This window comes from Botryllus schlosseri, chromosome 3, assembly GCF_051294905.1.
Source record: "Botryllus schlosseri isolate E-star chromosome 3, Bs_hap1, whole genome shotgun sequence".
Taxonomy (NCBI): Eukaryota; Metazoa; Chordata; class Ascidiacea; order Stolidobranchia; family Styelidae; genus Botryllus; species Botryllus schlosseri.
Genome location: NC_137238.1, coordinates 6,041,778 through 6,069,479, shown reverse-complemented (window position 1 = coordinate 6,069,479; position 27,702 = coordinate 6,041,778). Strand labels below are relative to the sequence as shown.

Sequence of the window (27,702 nt, the reverse complement as noted above, 5' to 3'; positions counted from 1 at the left end):
GTGATAAATTATTTCTCGGTTATTGTTCAGACATTCAAATTTCGTATACTCAAAATATAATATGTTCAAGTAAAATCGTATATGCACCGATTAGTAAATACTTTGTCTTCAGAATAGTAACGACCTTTACAATCGAATAAAAAAAGACCGATCATACGAGTACAACCAAGATGAATTAATTCAAATTTATGAGTTATAGTGATATAATCAAGTAAGTGAAAACTAGATTTTTAACAATTGGTAATGTTGTGAATAATTCTTTTGAGTATGGTAAGATGTTAAAATATCTCTTTGACAAACGGAAAGCAGGATCGTGAATAGAGTTGTAATGTTACATTACTTGTTTCAAATCAATGTGTGTATAATATCGATACGGGACTGTGGGGAAGTTACTAGTCATGTTTGTCAATCCTATTTCAATGCGCACTACGCCAAAGTCGAAATAATCGGTTTCGGATTAGGATTTTACAATTATTTCACACCTTTTTGAATAAGCGTCAACTTCACAGAGGATTAGGGTTGGGTCAGAAATAAGTAAAAATTTGTCGGTATTCGAATCGCCGTCTACGCCGGCTCTATGGTAAACTAATTACTAAAGTAACACCATGCGACTGATTCCTAGATTTAGCAAACTATTTCGCACTGTCTGGACTAGTGTAATAATCGATAATAGCACACGGTTGGACGGGAAACAATTCAGTGCGCAGGTCATTCGAAATATAGGCCGAACGCGCTGCGTAATCCTCACATCAGGTCGCGTTTCCGAAAACGGGTGTATTTAGTGGGTCACAAATGTCAAAACGCAAGCGCAAACATCTGTTTTTCAAAATCGCACAATGCACTGCGGTTTAGTGAATTTCCTGTTTAGTGATACTCGTGACTATTTACTTGATACATATTCAACACCGTGTGAGAGATTCCTATACCCGAATTAATAGGATTGATTAAATCAACTGTTTCAATTCGCGTTAATCGACAATTACCATGGAGTATAGGGTTGCATTTAAAACAAACATGTTTGAAACCAGGCCCTTGTATAAAACATACTTTTTTCAAGCCATGACGTCAACAATATTCAATAGTAACGCCATATTGGATTGACATTGACAATTGAAAATATAGTGTAAATATATAGCTCCTTTGACGAAATATCTGTGCTATTGTTTTTGAACCGACTATTTTGAGGGTTCCAGCAATCCCATATCGTTATTAGTCGGCTATATCGGGTGGTAATCGTCCGTAGGCTCACACAACACGTACTTTGGAAAGTATTTACACAATTATGGCATAATTTTACAACTTAAAAAGAATTTTTTTCAAAAGGCCTTTGTTTAAAACACTGTTTAAAGCATGTTTTAAACATAGTGTTTCAAACACCGTTTGTTTTAAATGCACCCCTACCATGGAGCATTTCCAATAACGAAAAGATAGCACGGCCTGTAAGGACTCGAAATTGTGATAGCAGCATTGTCAGCTTCTATGTCACTCAATGAAAGTTGATCAAGAAATCAACACACCATTGATACTTCTCTTCAGGTTCAAATGTAGCCTCGGGGGGTAGAAGTTTGGTACATATCATTATCAATTTAAGAAGCATTCGGTAGACCCAGTTGTTGAATTCAGCTGATATTTTGTTCACCGAGAAATAGTTTCATGAATGCAGTGAAGAAATTACCACAACGGTACATCACGAATGGGCCTCCTGAAGCATTTCATGCCATTTATCAGTTAAGAAATATTCAGTATCATTGTCTTGCAGATTTTCCGATAGAGCGATTAATGATTCCATGTCAAAAAATCATCTCGGTGAGGAGGCACGAGATCCAAATATTCAGATCGTGGCCATCTTTGCCAAGATTTCAATGGAATGTGCCCAGTATAATATATCAGGATATCCACTGTTGACGTGATGCAAATGCTGGAACATCGCGTTTGTTTTTCCGGAATCTCCAACAAAAATGAACAAATGATGTATTTAGAGACACAAATTAAACTTAAGAATATATATAGATGTATGCAGAGTTGGTCAGTAGTGAAGAACTTCTACTTCATCGCAGTACTCAAGTAGGTGTTGCCTATTTCGAAGATACATCTTGTAATTTTGAAGCAGCCATTTCCAAACTTGAGTACCTTGCAGGCATTTCACTTTCTACAGCTACTTGAGGAAGTTTAAATACCAGTACGCCCGGGAATACGACTGTTACTTGAGTAGCAATGCAGACTGCTTTAACCACATCAGGATTAATGTAAATCGCTCATTTAATAACGTATCACTAGAATCAGCCAAACTTACCTTGGGCCGACTGAGGAGAGGTCCATGCGTTATTGCGACGATTTGACTAAACCTTGCAAATTGAAAGCAAAATTCAGAGTTTTCTCTTCCTCCATCGTACAGGCCTATAGCCTATAGGCTATAAGTGTTTATATGGTAAAGACAGGCCGTATCTCAGGGTCGTATCGTGTCCTGACGATTGTGTTGGCTTATCCATTCAAGGGAGTGGGCATCTTCATGGCTTCAGTAAGCAAATGGTCAACAAATGTTGTGGCCATATACTGGGAGTCAGCCATCGGCAGTTCACAACAGTGCACTTCTGTTGAAGTATAATTCCAGTACTGTAGCTTTGAGGTGCCGTTCATTAACAAACATATGCCTGCCTTGTTTTACCAGACATGTAACTGATGAATAGTATCTGTAACAAGAGATTGGATTCAACAGTTGTTATGGACACTTACAACATCAACGACCTTGACGTGTTGTGTTGTGTTTGTATTAGATTCAAATGTTTGGTTATTCTTAATTGAAATGCCTCTTGAATCTTGCACACCGGTGGTGTACTCAGTGGCTCCAATTCTTACTAGGAATAATCCAGCAATGATCTGGAATACCGGTAAGCCTGCAATACCAGCACTACCAGCATATTCACATATTAATCTATAGTACAAGATCTTTATAGTTGACACGGCACAGTGTAAATGTACACTTGTACTTGTACAATGTACAGCCTTGGATAGTGACATACATTCGCATAACATACCGGTAAATGAAAAACATACCGCAAGGCGTAATCAAAATCATACTGCGGATATCAATGTTAACGTTGGAAATTATTCTACATTTTGTTATCTTCTCACGATTATCAGCGCAGCAAAACATGTTACATAAGATACCACAGAAGCAGAGATATTCCGAAGGCGAGTAAATGACCGTACCGGCACACCGGTAAATTGCTGCTGAAGGAATAGGGCGGATACCGCAAAGTTTCAGACTACCTGAACATCTCATAACCTAGTTAACCTCTAGCTTTATATAATAACATAAACATGGATATTCTATGCCTTTACCGCTCTCAAAAACTTAAAATTACACACATATGAAGCGGCTGACCGGAACGTGCATCAAAACTGAATGCGCGAATCTGGACCCACTTAGGTAATACCACGATGACGCAATTGACGCAGTCAGCCATCCCGGAGTTCTATATATCCCTGAATTATAGTGATGATCAGTGACACTTTCCGGAATCGTTTTTACTTGAGTCATAAGACCATGTCTACCTGTAACATTCATAAAAGACGCCAAAATATTATTGGCACACATGAACAAAACCCTACTAATCACATGCCTATGACTTTCATTGACTAGGTGTATTTGACTCACTGCCACCACTGTATAATGGCTGTCGCAGATCATTAGCGCTTGCATCGTGATCTGTAGGCGCGGGCTCATATCGTACTGGAGGCTGACACCCTAAATCGCTGCGACTGGCAAAACTAATCCATCCCAGTGGATGTTAATGGACTGGGGTGGGGTGGAAATACACTATACACTATATTGCACATATTGGTATATAAGTAGACCTAATGGTCGCGTTATTGAGTCACCAGATAGCGTAATGGTGACGCGTCCGGCTTCTTTATCGGTAGGTCGTGGGTTCGATCCTCGACCGGGTCAGACCAAAAACCTGATTAGTAACACTGGTATCCATGACTTCCCTGCTTGGCGCTCATGCACTACTGGGATAGCATGGAGGGGTGCTGCATGACTTAGAAAGCCGTAAAGGCTACATCTGCACTTCCTTGGCCAGCGGCATATGCACATCATGCACTCATGGTATGCATATGTACAGATCGTGTGTATGAGTCGGAGTATATGCCGCAAAAAACATCTAGGACAAAAATAAACTACGTCCTTTCCCTACCTTTCCACCTCTTCGTATTCTTATTCCTGTTAATATACGTAATCATTTTGGCCCAATCCAAATGACGTAGGCTACAGTTCATGTGGATAACGGAGTAAATAGGCCTATAGAAAACGTTTCTGAATCATGATTGGGATCTATACTGTTGCTTTAGCAGTCATGGTGTTTGTGAATACTTAGGTTAGTTTACAGCTCTGCAGACCCTTCTTGCTGCATTGCAGACTTCTAGCACAGCTGACTTCAGTCCCGAGCATTTACGACACACGCGGACTGGTATCGAGAAGCGTAGAGGAACTACCAAAATTCCGGTAGGAATTCTGGAGTCGACCGCGATTGAGCTCCAGCCCATGACCAGTTGGTTTTGTAGCTATGTAACGGACCACAACGCTAACTAGACACATGGTATTGTTGGCGAACAGACGAATGTTAGTTTACATATAGGGACAACATATTTCGAAAAAAGAGGACACAAGTTATGAAAACAGACATAAAAATGGGAAAGTTATACCGATAATGCTGATCTTTTTTCCTGTTAACTATCCAGAAAAGACGACTTTTGCGTGTATCTTGTGGCGATTTGACTTTAATCGTCTCTGTATAGTCGGCTGACACTCAAAACAAAAGAGAGAAAAAGAAAACATTTGAGAGTCCTCGGATGACATTTTAGTGTGATTGAAAAGAGAGGACAAATCCTTTTATACTAGGACAAATGGTGTCCCTATTTCATCGACGTTACGATTACGGCTGAATATGGAGTATTAGTATTAGGCCTCTGGACGTGTCGAGTTACGAGTAATCTTTCATTCTGACGTCATAAGCGTATGGATGAAGTGTAAAGTTCAAATATGCACCGTCGCCCCGTATATACCTTTTATGCAACCGCAGGGAAATTAATGCCTCTTCAACACCACATAAACATAATTTGGTATCTTTGAGACCGGGGGTCATCAACACACGGCGCACAAGGTAATATTTTGCGGCCCGCGACAGGATTTCAGATTTACGAAGAAAGCTTATGAAAGCTTTTTGAAACGATGAAATTGGTAGTAGTTTAAAAATATTGTTGTTCTTGTTAAAACTAAGCTATATTCTCATGTGCCCAACATCACTATTGCTCACTAGCTGATATGGCTTCGGCGATGGTAATAGCATTCCATTGAGGGGAGAATTAGTTGATATGAATGGGCATGGTTATATTACCTGGACGTGAAATACTCCAGACACTGCCAAAAACGAGAAGCATGGAGAGCTACTTACGGGCTTCTCCCTGAGATCAAGCTTCACGAGGAGATAGTTTTCCAGCAAGTACCTGTGTAGAAAACCACAATATCGATTCTTTAGTCGCCGAAAATTGCTGTCAGATATCGTGTGCAGCTCATAGTTCAAAATAGAATTAAAGTGTGGATCATGATATTTATGTTGTATTTGTATCTCTTTAATGAGACGTTATTTCTTCCGTGGTAACTAAATGCCAGTTGCTCTTGCTAGAGAGCGCAGCGTCGTACTGATGTAAAGTTCTAAAAATGTGGATGTAATACTGTGGTCTATTTTATATCGATATTTAATTCAAGCGGCCCGCAATTGTAGTTAATATGAATTTTTGAAGTATGAGTGGTGCGTGAAAGACAGATTAATTGGTCAGTTATCTCGAATGAAATAACGTTAAATACATGCAAAAAGGCGTGCTAATAAAATAAGTACGGCTTCATGCTACAGTCTGTAATGTTCGTCCGAAATCGAGGATCGAATACGAAGTGTAGAGAAGTTGAAACAAATATATATGGAACACACACTACCCCTCCCCTATCTACACATCCTTGAGAATATAAACGCATAAACTATATCCGTTGGATTTAAATCATACCAAAGAAGTGGTTCTCAAACTGGGGGGCTCGAAAGCATCTGAAGAAGGTGCGAAACTACGGTCAACTGAAATAATTTTCTTCGCTCCGTGCGATTTACCTCTATTTCATAGTTATTTCTCTGTTAATAGTCCGAATTTCATATTTGAAAATCCTCTTATCAGCATCCACAACCTTCGATTCTATCAAACTATCCGTCGGGATAGCTAGCATTCTAGTTGCATTTGGTGATATGATGATAAGAGGCGCGCGAAATTTTTCACTATCAAAAAGGGGGGAGTATCTAAGAAACTTTGAGAACCACTGTTCTAGAGGGTCAGTAAAGGTTAGCGCGACGCAATTGAAGCATTGAGCCTTCTAAAAACAGGCATGCGTTTCTATTAGATTAATCTACTGCTAGTACGACAACAACGTGAGCAGACATCATTCTATTCGCGGTCTTTGTAATGTAGCAATGGAGGATAAGTGAAAAGTACAATTGATGCATGACTGGTTTCCCTCAGAAGTGAGACTTGCGTATGGCAAACAATCCGGACATACACAAGATACAGTGACTTAGTCGACACCGATTACTTGCTGAATTGAAATTGACTCGTAAATTTTGCTAGTCAATCCACATTTCTGAAGCGCCGAGTCCAGTCAAGTCTTGCGAAATAGTTGACTCAAGTCAAGTCATGACTCGAGTCATCATAACTCTGGTATCCAACCTGACTTAATACTGACCTCGATGTGCGTCAATATCACTTGAACAATGCAATGCCGTAAATATGCTCAAGATTGCACCGAAGCCCCAGAGGAGCGACCTCAAATGAAATCAATTGATGTCACACACTGTCCCTTTCGGTTTCGTAAGATATGCCGGTCGACCAATATTAAAAGCTGATCGACATAACAACTGTAAACAAGTAAATACAATACAATTCCTTCATTACAATTATACGAGTGATAACAATTGAGAAAATAATCATCAAATGACTCCAGAATAGAAGGTCCCATTATCCTTTCCGCATCCAGGTGACGTGACAAATAACTGGATAAGAGCATTTATATTTACAAATAGGCGAACTCGAAGATTTTCATATCAACACTAACGGATATTATTTAGACATCGGTAACATTGTCTACACCGGAAAATTTACAACACCCACGATAAGCTCGTTTGATGGAGAATATGCTATGGCCTCTTGGTAACGTCTGACCGAAGACACTAGGATAAGTCCGATTGACAATGCGTACGAGCAAAGGACAGTAAATGGATTGTACTCAAATCTTGAATATAGTTTGAACGCCGACTATAAAATGTTGTTATACCCGCACCCACCCGTCGTAATGTTAAGATATGAAAATTATAATTTATGATACATATAACTCAGTAAGAAGCTTGGAGGTTAGCCCGTTGTTTATAATCTGTCACATAAAACGAGATCAATAGACTACGTCATCGGTGTTCGTCACACAAATTAAATGGAAGAACCAAACGGGAAATATCTCAAAATATATATCATGTAATTTCCATGAAGTAGCCTACATTTCAAGATAGTATTGTCAGAATCACCACTATACGTTTTGGTTCAATGATGATCTGGCGTTTTGCACAATACGAATCACCTACCCCAGTGACGCTTCTCTACGTTTTAAAAATATGGTAATAATTTAACCCAAGATTTATCATATTGACTCCGAATTTTGCTACCCATCACAAATCGAAACCACCAAAGAAGCGGAAAACGGAGGCGAGAAAGTCCAAGAAAAGGCGCATCCGGAAAGTTAATTTTCCATAAATGTACTATTTAGGCGTAGGGGAGTTCCCTACAGACAGCAGACTGACACATGAAAACACAACTATTTATCTGCTGGTCGATATCGTTGATTTTGATGGATTCGTAAATTTCGAATACTCTCGTTGATCTCGTCATTCAGTAAAGACTTTTGATTTCGCTGTGTTTGTAGTCTTTATAAAAAAAATCAGTTAGGACACCCTCTTCAACCGAAAAATCCCGTCCGGAAGCAGAAGTAAATGTGCCTGAAAAGTAATAGATAATCTCACGATACAGCAAAGCAATTTACAGCGGCTGTGACATAATGGTTATCCATCATAATTAGGGGGCCAGCCGGAAAAAAATAATAATATTCAATTTGTACCAGGATAAAAAATTGATTTCTGTCGCTGAACGGATCGGACAGATATGCTGGATTGCGATTAAAATGAGAGTTGTCGTAACACGGTCTAAACAAAACATGCCTGTGTCTCAACCACGGTCCAAGCCGAAATAATTTTAGAACATCTACACCTTCAGTTTCATATATCTTTGTTAGTTATATTCGATGGTGATCTTGGTTCAATTGCACGGCAAGCATTCCTCAGATTCCATTGGAAATATTTAAAAATATTGACGATATTCAGCACTGGTACAGGAATAGGCAGTTCTTTGTTTTGGACCTTGATGTTTTTTGCGGCATATACACCGACTCATGTATGGCATAGCTTAGACACGATCTGTGTATATGTATACCATGAGTGCATGGTGTGCATATGTAGGCCTATACCATGAGTACATGATGCCGGACGCTCTACCACTACGTTCAGGACCGTAACTGTCACACCCCAGACCCCCCAATTTGGGGAGGCCCGAGCTCGAGGGGGGGGGGGCCTCAGATTATTTCGCTAATTAAAATGAATGTTGGGGTATTTTTTTTATAATTCATGGAGCTTTTCAAACTTTTTTCGCGCTGCGCACGATTTCATGGTGTAAAATAACTTAATTATTTGGTACCATTCCTCAAGAAATATACGCATGATTTAGGGAAATTAGCATTTAGACGTCGGCGTTTACCACGCCACGACACACCAAGACATTTCAAGTTTTAGGCCTGTCCTGTCCTGGCAATCTGAACCCCACAAGACAAATGCAACTCCGCAGAAAAAAAATTATTTGCCAGCGCAGAAACACCAATTTGAAATCGTGTGCGTCTCTTAGTATAGTACGTATGGACGATTTCAATATCTTTTGACATAGCAGACTAGAGGTCACGAAATAACATCATGTAACGAAGTCATGTTACCAACGAGACCGCCCGAATACGTTTAATTATTATTATCACTATAGTGTACAAGTACAAGTACAATACACCTCGTTGCAATTAACAGTAAAACATATAGGCTGATGCTCTGGGGAGCGAATCCCTCCCCATAAGTGAGTAAGAACCGTCCCTCATGACAATCCTTCGAGAACTTGTTGGTAAATTGTAATAGATTCGGTTAATCTCCGGCAGGTCCTTAATTCGCATTCAGAATTGTCGGGGCGCATGGAGAACCTTTGGAGGTATGAACAATTTCGCACTTCTAGTTCTCAGTATCATGCGCGATTGCATCGAATAAGTCTGATGCACTGCGAGAAGATATAGCCAGGAGGATGAATTAAAAATTATGTCGGGCATTGTATCATAGACGACGATATTCACTACTTAATATAATGCGCAAGCTATCACAATGGATTTCATGTCAAAGTGGGGAAACCAAACCTTCGAATCCTTAAGCTGAAGCGTGTCTTCTAATCTCCGAACCCCTTCACGGTCGATTTCCCAATAATAAATAGATAGTATCTCCACAGAATAGGTCATCAAGTCGCAAAGAGCTGATACATCGTCGGGAGTAGCGGTGGAATTTGGCTCTTGGATCATAAGGTTCGGGATCTAGAACACACACAGGTTCATATTTAAAGCAAATGAACGAATCCACATTACTCCGTACTTATTTGAGATATTAGTAAACCTAACATTTCGTTGTCATAAATCAAGCCTTTCGCAAGCCTTATGGAATGAAGGCATCTTGAACAATAATTCTAACAACGATTGTCAACAACCAGTCTCTGACGGTTTGATTAACCAGCTCTCTGCTAGGCTTCCCATGTCAGAAAGCTTTCAATATTTTTTGAAATTGGTAAATAAATAAAGCAGTGATTATCACTAGGGCAAGTTTTTGCAACTTTTGCAACTTTTTTACGGCGTCCGACAGCTTCCTAGATACTAAGAATCTATGTACAATGGTGTTTTAAGCTGTTTGGAGGGATTTTATATTGCAACTTTTTGTACTTTTTCTCTATTTCCATACCTATTTTTACTGCTCAAATATGGCGCCAAAATGTGAAGGAGCGATATAAAACATGCTATAAACTATATTCCAAGTAAGGTTCTATGCTCATATATATATATATATATATATATATATATATATATATATATATATAAAGAGCAATATGATGGGTAAGCTGCATCTCAGTAGGTTATCTATATGACACAATGGCTTGCGAGGAATAAGTTCAACTACCCCTGCCAAGCACGACAGTGCCCTAACAATATGTAAATAGATCGCTTTAGTAATTCTGCCATTTAAATTTGAGATAGTTTCCCATGCCCAGGTTATACCGCCGAAAATTACATTTTCACCGGTCACCTTATTCAGGCTATTGAGTTGGTTAATGTCGCCAAGAATGATTTTTTCGCAACTCCATGGGTCACGTTTGCAGACGTTTGGTTTTGGGGTGATTTATTTGACTTGTTTTGGGGGGAGGGTTATCGCTATGGTGTTTGGCCTTTTTTGGGAAAATTATTCATGTATTGCGTAATTTTCTTTCGGAAATGTCCTTGATATGGCAAAGTACCAAATTTGACAGCTTTGCAGGTACTAGGTTATACAACAGAACCTTTCGAGTATCTCATACCCATATAATAATTCAACAAAAATTATAAATGCAACTTTTTACTGCAACTTTTGTCGAAATTGAGTGCAACTTTTTCGCGATTTTAGTGCACCAAAAACTTTCCCTACTTATCACTTAAGAACGATGGAACCGCAAACTACGATAGAAGTCCATGGGATGTTAAGCGCACTACCATAGATAAATTTGTAGCGGTGATTATCAAGTTGGAGCGGAGTTGGTCACGGAGACGAAACCATCGTGATTTGTGACAATGCGTAACACTAGTTGCTATCTTCCAGATATAAACGATTGCTCGGCTCGTTGCCTGATTGGTCAAAATCATCTATCTATACCGGTGGTTCCTAACTGATCATCCACGGAACGATAGGGAATCCATGAGCATGAGCTAGTATGAGGGGTCCCGCAGAAGTCAGAGCACATACTCAACTCAATCATATATGATTTGCGATGACACGGCGGCTTTGGCCAACAATGGTTTCAGGCAATTGCGCCTGATCGAATTGTGATTTTTGTGGTATTCGGTGCAGTGACGTACAAAGGGGATATTGCGGTGCAAAATCAAGCCCGGTCGTTCTGAAATGCTAATTCCATTTGATCACTGCAATTGTTTTGAAATGCAACATCAAGTATAAAAAGGTTCTTCGTTTCGCAATATCAACAAATATATCATCTCTTTCAATTGCAAGAATTCTTGATTCAGGCTATCGCTGACATGCTGATCTCTCGATACCTTCGCTGTTGCTGTTTGTGGTATTCGTGGTGTGTTTTACTACAGGGGTCACCAACACGCGTCCCGCGGGCCGCATGCGGCCCGCAAGGTCATATTTTGCGGCCCGCGACTTGATTTGAGATTTCGCAAGAAAGCTAAGAAAACCATTTTGAAATGCTGAAATTGACTACAGTTTCAACATATCGTTGTTGTTTCAAAATAAGCTTTTCTCCTGAGCCCAACATCACTATTCATCACTAGCTAAAAACGGCTTTGGCGATGGATACAGCATTCTATCGATGGATAATGATCAGCTGATATGAATGGGCTGGGCAGTGGGCATATTTGCTCGTGGGAGCGTGAAAGCATCAGAAGGGAACGCGGGGTTGTGGTCAACTGAAAAATCTTTCGCGCTTCGCGCGATTGATATCAAGTTTAGGTTTGGTGTATAGTACGGAATTCTGTCATCAACAGTCATAGCCTTCCATGTCATCAAACTATCCGTTGGGATTGCCGGCATTCTGGATACATTTTGTGATATGACGATATAAGGGGGGAGCGAAATCTTTCGGTATAATAAAGGGGGGGGGGCGTGTCGAAAAAGTTTGAGAACCACTGGCTTACGACTTCCCACAAGATCAAGCTTTGTGGGGAGATGGCCCTTCAGCTAGTAACGTATCTCGCTAGCTCGCTCGCTTGTATTTGTATTCCTTTAAAAAATATTGCTTCGTTTGTGGTCACTATGCCCGTGGCCTATGTTAGGTAGCACGGTGTTGTACTTACGCACAGTTTTAAAACGTGAGTCTATATCGATATTGAATTCGTGCGGCCCGCGGCCGCTACGAAATTTGAAAAGTGGCCCGCGACCCATTTTGAGTTGGCGACCCCTGTTTTACTACATTGGTGTTTGAACCAGGCCGACATTCGCCATTGTGACTCCGTAGTGTTCTGATTCGTGAGGTTTGCAATGACCATTGTTAGATGTTACATTTGCAGTGACTATCGGATTTGTAAACATAAGTAACACGACGTCAGATCCTAATTACTAAGGAGGGTGTGAACGTGAGAATCACGTTCGCGTTCTGTTTGTGAAGCTCAGAAATTTATAGGTTTACGTTCACAAACGAACCTTGGTAGGTTCTGCACTGTGAACCTTTTCCATATATTACAATTTTCACTTCATTATAACATCTTTGGTTGAAAGTTATTGCATTTGGCTGCGGGCCACTCTAGGAATGGCGCTGGCAGCATAATAAAATCGTGTACATACACGTTGAATGTCCCTCAGAGTGTATTTGGGATTGCTTTGAAATAAGATCGTCTAACATAGTGGTTCTTAACCTTGTCTACAGACCCAAATGAGGCGATTTGGATTTTGAAGGCGGGCGAAAATGCTCAGGTGGCGGAATGGGGGGACCCGGGCTCAGGGGGCGGTATGGGGGGCGCTGAAGAAAAATGGCCTTCCCAGCAAACACACAAACATAAACGCGCGAAGCCAGTGGCGAGATAGTGAAGTGGCATAATCCGCGGCTGCAACACAAATGGGTGGGGGTTCAAGTTCGACCGAGGTCGACTTCAGAATTCCGATACCTAAGTATTTGAGGTTTACCTAGGCTCCTCCTCGCCACCTCATCCGCGCTAGCGGTGTCTTAAAAAAGCCTGGAGGTGGGCCGTGGAGGTGGGCCGTGCTATAAGTCGGCAGTTACGGAAAATAATGAAGAATATCGGCCTGGTTTACATGACCACAGTAGTCGACAAACACCATGAATACCACAAAACGAACAAATCCATGCGCGATCGTGCCGATCAGGTTCCAATATTATTGTTTTAATGGTATGTCTAAAATACGTAAAACTGAATTATCTTTGGTGACATTTAATTAGGAGTAATTCCATTTCGGTGATATTCGTTCACATTCAAGAATTTTGTTAGATCCGAGCGATATCGTTACTATGCTTTGGCAGTAGATGGTGTGGAAAGAACATATGATTATATAGTAGAACAATAGTTCTATATATTCCTGAGTTCTCATTGCGAACTAACATTCGACAAGATTTGTCAAATCACAACGATTGTCGTTGCGCTCATCGCGAAATATCCACCGGCGATGTTTCCATGAATGCAGTGGTTTATTTTATTTCATGCCAATTCCCCGTTAAAACACTCCCGTCACGCTCGTTACTCCAAGTCGTTTCGACACCTTCCTATCTTTTCATAGTATCGCAGTTTTGTTGTGTTTTGAAATGATGAAAATCTTAATAAACTGATATTTATGCTGATTGCTCGGGTTATTTTCCACAACATGTCTTGAATTAGGCATTGTATCCTGTAGCGCACTGCGTGTTGAAATCGAAAATGCACTATACTGTACAACATTTGAGAGTGATGCCGTTCGTACATCAAAGATGTTTTGAAGCTTTTTAACCAAATTGATCAACTAAATATATTTGTATTTGAGAGCTACAAAATTAAATCGTCCGAATATTTCTTCACCGTATCATAAAGGATGATACTGCTTAGTGTTGCTACCCCCATTCATGTTCAAGTTTAGAGCTTGATGCAGGACTAAATTCAATGTAAGCAAATCTCTACCACATTCTCAGTTGGTTTAGTAATCATATAAGGCAATAAAAAAAAACAATAAAATTAACTTCCCGCAATGCTAATCGCAGAGAAGCATTCGGAATGTGTGCATCGATCTCTAACCAAATGCTATGGGACCGTAGGCCTTACTCGATGTTTTATATAACAACATGGGTTTGATCCCTAAAATAACACATACAATTACATGGATAATTAGTCCAGTGGCCTGATCGTCCCAACCCGGAACTGTACTTCGATCACTTACCTATTATTGTTTTTTACTACAGTCCTTGAAATAGGGGGGTGCCAGACCCAGGCAAATTTTGAAAGGGGCGGCGAAGAAAAAAAAAGGTTGAGAACCACTAGTCTAAAATGATTCTCAAACGTGAAATATTTCGTTTTGTAACGGGCAGAATGAAAATGAATGTATGTATGCAAGTCCTTATTGCAACTTTATCGGATACATGGTTTCATGGGCATTTTGAATCATACGTGAAAGCATACCTGGATATTGTGAATGCGGCATCCGCGCAATAATGCACTCAATTTTGTCTTGGTAAGAAGGCATTTGTTAAATCCCAACCCAATAAAACCCGACAGCTTCACAATACAAGCTAGCTCTTCATATACACTTTCCTGCATCGACTCGTCCATAATAGTGATGATTGACAGCTGAAATGATGGCAATGTGTATCGTTATGTAACATGTCCGTTACTTGTGCAATTTGGTAATGTTCATTTTGTTTCTGACATATAGTTTAGTTCATCGACAGAGATTACACATTTGTTGCTACTTTGAAATGATGAACCTCATATACTAGAAATTATTTGGACAGGTGGAATCTGGGATAGATTGTGGGACGTAACAATTCTAGTAATAATATCCAGTAAATGGAAATGGAAACTACAGTGACGGTATTGATAGTGGCACATTGTCAACATATACCTAAATGGATAGCGACATGTTGACTAAGGTTACGACTTGAATAAAAGAATTTGAAGTTTTGTGTGTCCTGTAGTCACAACTGAGGAACTTTTGTGTCCTGATTTCAAAATTAACAAAACTTAAGACTGTTGAAACAAAATCCTCCGGCACAAAAATTTTCCAGTTTTTACTGTATGAAGGATAGGCTTTCTTCTGTAGATACTGACTCTATAATGTATATAGCTATTGATTCGAATTTAACTGACACAATTCCAATTGCGAAGATTTAGAATAGTATTTTAGTAAATTGAGATTGCCCGTATTAAATGAATCCTATTGTGTTCTTGTTTACGGTCAAAATTAAATAATTATTAAATAATTATTAATTTCGATTTTAGATGTAGACTGCATGTATCGTATAATTTCAATTTGTCTGACACAAATGAAACTTGGTGTTCGAAAAGGCGAAAGGAGAACAACTCTAGGTATTTTCAGCGGTCTAGAAAACCGATTAGAGGATTATGATGCATATGAAAATTTGAAAATGTCGTATCATATGTGACACAGCATCTGCTGATACTGCACGGCGGAATGGCGTTGTTGTGAAGCTGCAAAATGAAATGATGAGCAAGGATTTTCATAAACCGCAATATATTGGTTGCGAACAGCCTATTATCGATTCCTAAAGCATATATCAGAGTTCTTTAATCCAATGTATTCAGCAAATTCAACTCTCATCTACAAATTTGGAGATGATGTAGAAAAACACTATGAAAACTTGGTACAATCCACAAGCCCGAATTTCAGATGAAAATATTAGAAAACCGAGGATGGAGGGATGACTTTAAATTAATCTATGAGTTGTACAGAACCCAGATGATGCCGTTATTTCAAAGAAAATAGTAGATTACCACTAATCAGATGGTAAAAACTTCCATCTCTACGCAATACGAGATGGAGCTCAAGGGCCATGATTGCGTAGCCTACTTGCAAATCCCCAAATGGAGAGTAACTCTGGAGATATCATGCTTCATCATCGCAAATGCGTGTCAGGAAGCCTGGTATTCTAACCTGATGTCTAAAGATGAAATATACTAGAGACCGACCGATTATTATCGGTACGCCGACAATATCGAGACGATATCATACTTTGAAAGATTCATCGGTATCGACCATTGGAGCTGAAAAATAATCGGCAATTTTCATGACGTCACAATATGGCGGTAGGAAGTCAGGACACCGTAATCTTTGACTGCTGGGCTGAGAATATTGATATATTTCATATAGCTTACACTTTACAGGTGTCCAGATGCAGGTTTTCTAGTTTATTTCATGTTCAAGTATAGCAATGGCTGTAACGATGTTCAAATAAATGATTTGAAGCTTTGAAAATGTGCTTATGTGTATCCAACTTCTTTATAATATCGGCTGAATGTATTGGGGTCATCGGTCAAGGTGTGAGATATCGGTTTTATCGGTATCGACCAAAAAATTCAATATCGGTCGGGCTCTAGAATATACCAAATATTATTTGCTGCTATCTTTGCGCTCGAATGCCCGGCAGCGATAAAGTGCCTTAAGACTACACGGGAAGTCGGATATGTCCGTTGTAGATGTCTCTGGCACTAAAATAATAACAGAAATGGAAGTCATATTGATGGATGAAGTTTACCAGAAGTTCAATAGGACATATATTCGAAGATAAAATTTGTAGCATAGAATACCTTTCAATTGTAATTTTTTTTAAATTTTTTAACCAGTGTCGAAAATTGAAGTTAGTTTGTGCGGGACATCTTTTCGATTTGATCAATTTTTTTATAATTTTAATAACTTATACAAAAACGTTCATTAATTCCTGCTACAGGTGATTATTTTCTTGTTAAGTCATAACCCTAATGCAGGGGCGGGCAACTTCTCCATCCAGCGGGCCGGATAGAGGAACATGAACACGAGGCGGGCCGGATCCATGAATTGTGATTTCAGGGTAACTCCCCCCGTGAAAACGCGCCACAGATCATCCCATCCTACCCTGCACTACCCTTTGTACATACAATGCAGAGACGCACACATTCCTGCAGTTAGGCGGCCGATTCAAGGGCGAGTCCAAATCGGTGATATGATCAGAGTATATCTGGCAGATAGTCGCGCGAAGCGCGAAAACCTTTTGCATAAATGAATGAATTTGATCAATGACATTGGTGAGTGTGGATGAGCAAGTGGTTTCTTCGAAAATTTACAGCACGTATAATTATAATTTTGAACATTGATCATGGCACAAGAATATACATTAATGAGCAGATTACTCACGTCGGGTGGGTTCGTTCTTGATAATTACTTTGTTGAAAACTCCTGCAACCCACCAGCCTCGGGCTATTCTAGTGTATTTATGATACTGTATTCTCATAATCAAGACACGCACGTAGAGACACTAAACCGCGCCCAGCGCGCGATTTTTTTTAGCTTGAATCCATCTGCCCGAAAATATTCCACTATTTATAAATATTACGAATATTCTCGAACATTTTGGGAATGACATGGTCCCATTCGCCCCTGGCTACGTCAATGCGGTGAACATCAGTTGTATTGGAAGATCGCTTTGATGTGCTAATGTTCATGCTTGAAATTGTTTGCGCATAAATGCCTGTAGACGGCGACGCGTGCCTCATCATCACGTAAGACCGAAAACTGTCGGCGGGCCGCACAAAATCCCGTCGCGGGCCGGATCCGGATGTTGCCCGCCCCTGCCCTAATGTGAACTTGCAAATAAATCTATTCAAACAAATCCGTCCTGGATTTTCAGTGGGAGGACAAAAGCGAGATTGTGAATAATAAATAATGATCATCAAGTATTGATCTGTAACTTAGTATCTGAAATGTGACGGATTTTACGTCAAAACGCACCTGGGTGCCATGATTGCGGCAGCCTCGCAATAATCCTTGCAACTTTATTTTTGTTAGACAACTGTCTTGTATGAATAACTGTTTGCATTCCGAGACCTTTGCGACGTGAGCTAATACTTCATACCCATCTTCATTCATCGATTCGTCAATGACGCCAATAAAATAAACCTGAAATGGCCGGGTCGACATTTTAGGTTTAAAATGTCAGGTTTAGCTGATTCACATCGCGTTTGAGCTCGACGTAGAAATACATTCAAGTTTTCAATTGTCACAAACACACGGCCAGCTATTCATAGATGTCGATTTTGCGCTGCATTGGTTGTAAAACTCCATGAGTGTTCGAACAGTTTGCAGTATGCATTGGTACTAGCCTCTCCGAAAAATTCGAATTCCAAATTGGTATTCAACGAGGGGGCGTGTTGATCCCTCTGCTTTTCAAAGCAATGACGAACGATCTTTCGCAGATGTTGTCCACGAAAATCCGATTATTTGCTGATGATATTGCTATATGTCATGGGAATCTGGGATATCTATAGGAAAAGTGGCATCTGAGCTGCAATCGGGACTTGACATAATAAGTCCATGGTATGATACTTGAGGATTTACCATATCCAAGGAATACACTCAGTGGCTTTGCTTTTTACGAAGAAATGACAAATAATGCATCCTGATTCAGTGGGAGGACAAATGCAAGATCGTGTATAAAAACTCGCACTAGGTATTGATCTGTGTCTCAGTATCAGAACTGTGGCGGAGTTTACGTCACGACGCACCTGGGTACCGTGATTGCGACAGCCTCGCAATAATCCTTGCAACTTTGTCTTTGTGAGACAACAGTTTTGCATCACTAACTGTATGCATTTTGAGAGCTTCGCAATGTGAGCGAATACTTCATACCCGTCTTCATTCATCGATTCGTCAATGATTCCAAGTACATCAAGCTGAAATGAAGCATAAAGCTGATTCAGATCGCGTTTGAGCTCGACGTAGAAAAGCCTTCGGGGCTTCAATTTTACAAACACCCGATAAGCTAATCATCGATGTAGATTTTGCGCTTTATCAGTTGCTACCATTCATGCTCTATCATCGAAAATGAAAACCCGGAAAAAATGCCCAAACTGCATTAACTTCTCTTTTGTTTAAGTCTAAAGTTGAGGTTTCGATTGAATGCATTCTTAGTCAGTTATATTTGGAATAAATGGTCTTGTTGAGATATCGAGTTTTGTAATTCTTATGCATCGCAATTGTACTTATACCGGACCATGCTCGTGTCATGCCCGCATGTCTCATTGGGAGAATTAGATTTCCGAGTTATAATTAGACTGTAATATTAACCGTCGTATTCAGGCTCAGTCAGTCGGCTTCCACCCGTTTCGTGCTCATCATCAGGTTTTTGATGACTCCAGTTATAACTGGACTCGAGTTAATTTGTGTACTTAATCGACTTGTACTCGAATCATTGTGCCTGACTCGAACGAAGTCCTATGACTCGAAACTAGGATGGCCAAGACAGGCATTTCATTGTAAGATCGAAGAATAGTAAAGTCACCACCTTATTCGTATTTTGTCTATCAATCTTGATACTTGGGAAATAGGGCCGGTAGCAGTTAGGACTGAGGAAAACTACGAAGTTTATTTTAATATGAATGTGAGCAATTCTATATCACTCGAGCAGATTCGAAAAAGTGAGTTAAACTGAATTGAACTCAAAACTGAACAGTGAAGACAATAACTGGGACTCGGACTCGAGTCAAAACACTGTGACTCAGACACGAACTTCTAGTCCCTGAGTTGGACTCGGACTTGACTCGGTGGTGTATTTTATATGATTCGACCTGACTCGAGTCAAAATTATAGAAGTCAGATTGACTTGTGAATCGGAGAGAGAGAGAGAGAGAGAGAGAAAGAAAGAGACACACAGAGGGAGAGAGAGTAATAAAGAGGTAGTAATAGAGAGAGAGAGAGAGAGAGAGAGTAATAGAGAGAGAGAGAGAGAGTAATAGAGAGAGAGAGAGAGTAATATATATATATAGAGAGAGAGTAATAGAGAGAGAGTAATATATAGAGAGAGAGTAATAGAGAGAAAGAGTAATAGAGAGAGAGAGAATCTTTATTCTTCAATTTTACATATCAATATTCCACCACAAATATGTAACACAGTGACTCGATATGACAAAGTCTTCTGAGCCGAGCCACTCAGGACAGGAGCAATTTTCACAGTTTATAACTAATAAAAACATTGAAAATAACTAAGGAACAAAAAGAAAAAAATACACACCATCGTGGAACAATTCGAAATACAATGCAAATACAATTTAGCGATACTTAGAGATCAGAGGATAAAAACATTGAAACAAAACATTTTTAATTGCACAAGAGTCTATGTTACGGAGATTAGGTGATAGCTTATTCCAAATATTGACACCAATAAGACTGATTGAATTGTGCATTAGACTGGTAGAGTGGTGTTGCACATACAGAGACAAGTTAGCTAGCGGTAGCTACGTTGAAACGAATGCCGCCACACCAAATTGTTTGCATTTTTGTTTGGTCAACGAACGTCACATTGACTACGTACACGCATTATAGTATATAATACACATATAGCTGATGCGGTGACCAATACTTTTTCAAATATATCCACTATTGCAGTTTTTGTAAAAGTTATATATTACAGTTCTTTATTCCTGTCATACAGGCTATTAGACGTGGAATTCAATATGTATGTCTAGGATACCTCAATGCCAAGCCCATTCAAGACGTGAGTAAAGATTTCATCGTCTGCTTGGTCGAGATGACATTGAGCCAAGATCAGTTCCTTGCTTTGAAATAACCGGAAAAGCTTCAAGTAGTCTGCGAGTTTTTTTTTCGTCAAAGATGAATCGAGTATAGCCACCGTCTTAACCTGAACAAATGATACAGCCGAATAGTTCTTGAAATAGGATGGTGAATACGAACCATGTCACCACAATCAATTGCGAATCGAATATATTGATGAAGATGGAAGAAATTGATTTCTTCACGGAAACATATTGTAGCGAACTTGGGATTAAAATACATCACAGTGTTTTCAGAAACATCATCCAACGTAAGAATTTTCAATTTCTCAAGTCTTGATGAAACTAAAAATAACTCTCTAAGGCAGTAGTTCCCAATATTTTTCAGTTTGTGGCACACAAGCAGAATTATGCTCGCGGCACACTGCAATTATTCGTTTTACATTTTTATGCGACGGATTTTCTTGTGTATACGGCCATGTACAACTGAATCGAGTTTCCATAGTTGACAAACATACCAGCCTCTCGTCGTTAATTACAAGCATTATCTCTCATTTACAGCCAATTTCAGTCGAAACATAAAAGTCATGTTCACATAGCCATGAAGATACAAATGCCAATATAATGTGGATTGCTTTGCGCCTATCACGGAATAGCATTTGGAAGCAAACAGCCAAAATTCACACATTCAATTATAACATAGTATTACGACTAAGCAATTATCCTACTCTATGGGCCAGGGGTTGGGATACTTTTTCGCCAAGTAAGCCATATTAGCACTTGTAATTCCCAATGAGCCATATAACAATGGTAATAAGTTTTGACGTCACAATTGAAGATCCATTAAGTTATTGTTCAATGTAATCTAAGTTCATTTCATGGGAGTCGTCCTTTGCGCTATATTTTATGTAATAAAATAATACGACGTTATCATATCCACACTAATCAAGTACCATCATAGTATCATACAGTGTTGTTGACTCAACCAAATCGGACGACTCACTGAGATTGTGTTACGTCATTCTGTGCATTTGACCTTGAGACAATTTAAGGCACTATTATATTGGCTTGTTGAGCCCGAAATTTGATAAAATTGGTGGTTGCCCGACATATGAGCATGCGTCACAATCAAAAACTACAGATCCGGATGCGACAGTTGATCATGCGTCACTTTGGCATGTGGTGTCACCAGAGGAGGTCAAAGTAGTCAAGAAAGCTACTCAAGTAGAAGTAGAAGTAGCGACGAAAAAATCTACTCAAGTACGAGTAGAAGTACTTCTTCCGTGAACAACCTAAAACTACTTGAAGTAGAAGTAGAATTTACTGAATTTAAATCTACTCAAGTAAGTAAGTAGTTTTGAAAACGATCGTAATTTGTTCACATTGATTGTCATAAGGTGCAAATTGAGCTATGCCAAAGGTGCAGAGATTGATTCTTATTGATGCATACCAGGAGGTATCCAATTTTTGACAGCATAAGCATTCGTCCGCATCATGAAAATGATAGTATTGATATGGAAATGTGATACTAATCCTCTGTTTACTCGAACAGCACGTTTTAAAAAAATATCATGGTATGGCGCCCTCCCCATATTATAAGGTCTGTAGATTAGTCGAAGAGCAATACGGAGAAGTTGTATAGGATACGGTGTAAACACTTTGCGCGATTAGTAAACATTAGTAAAAAAATATGGTGGATCGTAAAAATGCCATACTGTGTAGCTTTATTTCCGGAAATTATAGGCATTACCAAACATGCATGTTTTTATACTTCAATGTATGTTATCCAGACAGAAGAACTGCTATTAATTAGAACTCAAAGTATATGATGGGAATTGAAAGTGAAATAGAATATAAATACTACTTCTAAAAGCGGAACATGTATTTCATGTCTTTAGTCCAGAAACTTTCGAAGGTAGGTATGCTAAAACTGCTCTAAAACTAAAAAATTCAGAGTCCACTTTTCTAGATTGAAACACGACATGGACTGCTAGATTACGATATGACGAGTAAATACTAGATTGCGAAACATCAGTTTCAAACGTTATGATGAGCCATAATATTATGTACTGTGATGAAATATTTGAAATGGCGAAGGGCGACAATGCGGTGTGAACGCAACCACGCCTAAATTATATTCACCGATACTATTGTGAAATCATACTGGTAACCCCGTATCCACTGCGCGCGAAGCGCGACGAAAATTCTGGGCTTTACTCAAATTTTATGAAAATTAAATGTTGATGCTCCGTGAAAACAGCCCCGAAATTCATCAGGCTATCTTCCCGATTGGAGGATTAAACTACTTCTACTTGACAAACTGAAAATAGTGAAAAGTAAGTAAGTAGATCACAAAATATTAAGAAGTAGAAGTACAAGTAGCGAAAATCAGATCTACTTGACTAAGTACCAGAAGTAGAAGAAAACTACTTGGGTACTTCGAAAAAGTAGAAGTACTTCGTTACTGACCACTTCTGGGTGTCACAACCCCAAAACTTACCCTAACCCCACCCTGATCCCAAAATCAACACTTATATATATCTTAAACTAAAATCCAACCCTAACCTAACCGAATCGTGAAGCTAAACCGGTGGTTTACGACGTGGGCGACATCGCTTCCAGCGGGCGATTTTGACAAAAAAGGGGGTGATAGCGTGCGAAATGGTAAGAGCATCCAATGAGAGACATTTAATTAAAACGGTAAAAAATGTACGCGAAAATGGATTATTCTGCATCACCGAAAAGCCGACGCGGCAACCGGATTTGCGAGCACCTAACACCTCGGAAAATATTTTATTTCAATAAATTACCCAGATATCAGAGTTAGGTGAATAAATTTCCGTAAATATGGGGGGGGGGGGCGAAAATTTGTGTCGAGATTGATAAGGGGTCGATGAGTCGAAAAAAGAATGAAACGACTGATCTAAACCAAACCCGGCCTCGACCCCAAATTTTACCCACATTCACAATTGTTGCATGCCCAATTGTCGCATGCTAAAGTGTTGCATGCTATCATGTCGCATCCTCAACTCATCCGTCCACCGACCCAAATTGGTATCAATCGAAGGCTACCGAGGTACTTGTTACGGAAATACATTGCTTCACCGACGATTGACCACTCTCACTCTCGCCACGGAACACTACTCACATAATCCAGTATAAAAGTGACCATATTACATTGTGCAAGGACATGGATGTGAAAACGTTAATACAGGTTACTCGAGTTATTCTCAAACTTTTCCAGCTCGTGACACATTTAATAAATTAATGAAACGCTCACAGCACAGGTACAATAAAAACTAAGTGCTTTGAAGACATTTAGTTACAGGGTTGTAATGACTCGAGTCATGACTCGACTAGAGTCAGACTCGAGTCACGTTTTTTTTGTGACTCGACTTGACTCGTGTCAATATTTGGATTGACTCGACTTGTACTCGAGTCGTTACGCATGACTCGACCCAAGTCAATGACTCGGCTTATTTTATATGACTTGAAGATGAATACATTTGCGAATCGTAATGCCTAGTTCAGCACATCTGACGAATTCTGCCGACATCGCTATTTGTCACCACTGCTTTCGTTGCACTCGTCTGATATCAAATATGCCGCCGCAAAAACGACAGACAATGGTACCATAGTGTCCTATATGGTGTCGACACAACCAAATCTCACGCCTCAGAAATTGATTCACGTCACAATTTCGATTTGGCTACAGGCAATTTGAAGGTCATTTTTGACCGACTTGGCGAGCATTAAATTTGGTAAAACGGGTATCAATCGAAAGCTGACTCTGCACTGCATACGAAAATATAAATGTTGCTCTGCTCGTGGCCTTGGAACCCCCACAATCGGCCTCGAATTTTTCATTGTTATGGAGATTGGCATTGGGACGCAACAATGCTGCCTGGCACTTTTGCTCTTGAACTACTCTCTCGTTTCGCCAGACAGCATTGTTGCGTCCCAATGCCAATCAGGGTCGTACCAACCCTGCTCTCACTCAACAACCATGCGATTAGGCACATCCTCACTGTCAATTACTTGCGCGCATTAGTTAAAGCATTAAAAAATTCTATTTTAAAGCGTTTTGCAGGAGTGTTTGTAAATGTGAACATGATCACAACCGATGAGTCTTTGGATTGGCCTATCGGTAATCCCAAACCGTTTGGTGAAACCATTTTCTTCACATCATGCGTGTTCGATCCGAAATTTGCTTTCCATTAGCTTATGGATCTGATAAGAGACTGATAAGCTCATGTGTAAATTTGAAAGCGATGATTCTTTGCATTTTTGGGCGACTCGAAAGAATGAGTATCCTATGCTCTTCAGTGTGGTTCAAAAATGCTTATCAATTCCTGCATCTAGTGCACCAGTGGAACGTGTATTCAGTAGAGTTGGATTTATTCTAAGGCCATGCCGCTCTAATATATCTGAGGATCTCCTTTCCACTTTGGTATTTTTACAGTGTAACTCATCATCATTGATGTGATCTGCTGTCTGTGAAAACACACAATACCCTCTGTCAATTTGAGGTTTTGTTAGGTATGTGCATTCTGCACGTGAGTAATAATGAATGGCTAATGCTGCGTGATGTTTGTAGAATAGCACTGTTCAAAAGTAACTTCCTTTTTATTTTACTCGGTGGCTACTTGATGAAATTATTACGTTGCATAAAAAGAACATTTAATCTGGCTCAATTTTAAAAAGTAGAATCAATGATATGATAGGAAAAAATTTTGGTTTTGAAAATAAATGAAGTATTTTTAGTGAGAAATTCTTTCATATAATATAATTACATACTAGTAGTAAGCCGACTATTTTTTCATATCCAAAATATTCTACTCTAATAACTTCATTTCTTCTAGTTGGAATTTGCTATGAATCATATTTTTACACAATGTAACAATATCATGAGATAGCCGGTAAAATTCGAAAATCTCTAGTTGTAATTAATCTAAAATTTTCTTTCATAGCATTGCTTTTTACTGGTTGGAATTGAGCCAAATTTGATTTTTTTAGGCAATCTAACACTTTTAAGAAGTAGCTAATACTCTGATAGGGACAAAATGAGCATGTTTGGCAAGCTAGGAATTCGATATCACCCAAGCAGGATTGAAAACATGAGCTGAACATTACTTCAATACTGTGACTTGGACTCGACTCGAGTCATAACACTATGACACGGACTGGACCCTTTAAACGGTGACTTGGACTCGGACTCAAGTCGGTGATGAATTGAAAATGACTCGACTTGACTCGAGTCAAAACCACAAAAGTAAGATTGACTCGTGACTCGTAACCATGTGACTTGGTTACAACCCTGTCTAGTTACGGCTATTATTGCGATGAATTTGCTTTTTCAAATAAATATATTAGTGTGATGAGGTTGCATTGCTATGTTAACGAGCGTAATTATCGCTGTACTGAAATCGACAATTGAAGACCATTAGTCGTCAGCCAAATGCCAATCTATGACACACGGGGTGCCATGTGAAAGCAAATGCAAATATTAGACTCCCAGCAGGCGCGAAGCTAATTCGTTGCCCTTGTAATTCGAATAAGTGTATTTTAGGATGACAGAGAAATGATTATTAAAGAATATCTACGAGGAAGCACTAAAATTTTACGAATAGCGTAGTAATAATAATCATTTATCCTTAGCGATAAATGTAATTAGATTTTGCTCGATACTGTGATCAGGTGTATCAGTAGCGCACTCGGACGCGTTTGAGCATGATGCTCGACTTGTGTGCGGTATTTTGTTATTACCTTGAATATCTTGACAAATGACAGAATTTGTATGAAGTGTTCAATCACGAATGGCTCCAAATTTAGTTGTCGACAGTTCACTTCTTGAAGCGGGGATAACCGTTTTACCATCGTCGCTAGCAGAATTTGACAGTTCAACATCACGGGTCCAGTGAGTACGATACTATGAACGTTCTGCTTGATTTTTTGAATCGTTTCATATCCGCAAACTCTCAAGATACTAATGGTCTCAATATCTCGTATGGTGCCCTTTTCCATCATGCCATGAAGAGATTCCAGCATTATCTCCCGGCACTCCTGGACAGATGTTTTTCTATCTGTTGAAGATAAGTCATGAAGAAATAAGTGTGAATTCTTTACAATAGCTAAGTAGCATATTGAGTTCATGAAGCTGCACTTTCAAGAGCGAATTCAACCTCGCCAGCTAGAATCGAAATGGAATTTTAACGCGATAAATGTACGCGAATTTCAATTTTAATTATATACAACCGAATCTTCCGGATCGTGACGTTTCCTACGCAGACTGTCCACGCTTTCTCTCGATTCCTATGTTTTGGTGTCAATCAACTGCATCCGTTAAAGGGCCGTTGGGGGTTTTACTCGTGATTTTCCGCTTCTCTCGAAATGTGGTGTTACCTGTAGACCTTGCAGTGCGGTGTCTACTATCATGATTAAAGCCTTCGATGGAACCTTTTCAACCCAAACGCTAGGATGCATTGATGATTTGCTCAGAGGATAAATTGAATTCGGAACTTAACTGCATTCCAAAATATTTACTAACAATAAGTAACCAGAGTATTTCATCAAAGGGGCAACAGATAAAAAGTTACGTAATTCGACTGACTGCAAGTTAAAAGAAACTTCCGAGGAAGTTGGTCACGTAAGTCATGATAAATATAGCATCCGTCTACCTTGGATCGTCTCAGTTTCTTATGGATTTGTGAAACAACTGACCTCAGCTATGCACCGTCGGAATGCAACAGTGAAAACCAATGTTATTCTTGCTATACCACCAATGCTTCCTGAGACTCGAAAAGACGTGTTCCATGCTTCACAATAAAGAAACGTAATTTATGAAGTCCAGTGCCACTGCTATTGTCGGTACGTGGGCAGAACTATACTCAACGGTTACAGGTCCATTTAAATACCATACTCCAACACAGTGGCGGCTCGTGACAATATCGGGTGGTGGGGCAAGGGCCGCAAGCGACTTGTTATCAATATGACGTCACAGTAGCGTTTTTCAACGTTCATGATGG

General features: G+C 39.5%; 1 protein-coding gene across 1 annotated transcript in view; it reads right to left on the bottom strand.

Annotated features, from left to right (window-relative positions):
• Positions 1–6,487: 6,487 nt before the first annotated feature.
• LOC145436575 (uncharacterized) overlaps positions 6,488–27,702 on the bottom strand; it is a 36,188-nt gene continuing 14,973 nt past the window's right edge. Inside the window, exons 6-12 of the mRNA XM_080313942.1 lie at positions 26,444–26,760; positions 20,638–20,805; positions 18,674–18,841; positions 17,901–18,068; positions 14,579–14,746; positions 9,584–9,754; positions 6,488–8,084 (exon numbers count right to left, since the gene is read on the bottom strand). Coding sequence (XP_080170068.1) covers positions 8,031–8,084; positions 9,584–9,754; positions 14,579–14,746; positions 17,901–18,068; positions 18,674–18,841; positions 20,638–20,805; positions 26,444–26,760 — 1,214 coding nt within the window. The 3' untranslated portion in view covers positions 6,488–8,030. The remainder of the gene's footprint in view (positions 8,085–9,583; positions 9,755–14,578; positions 14,747–17,900; positions 18,069–18,673; positions 18,842–20,637; positions 20,806–26,443; positions 26,761–27,702) is intronic.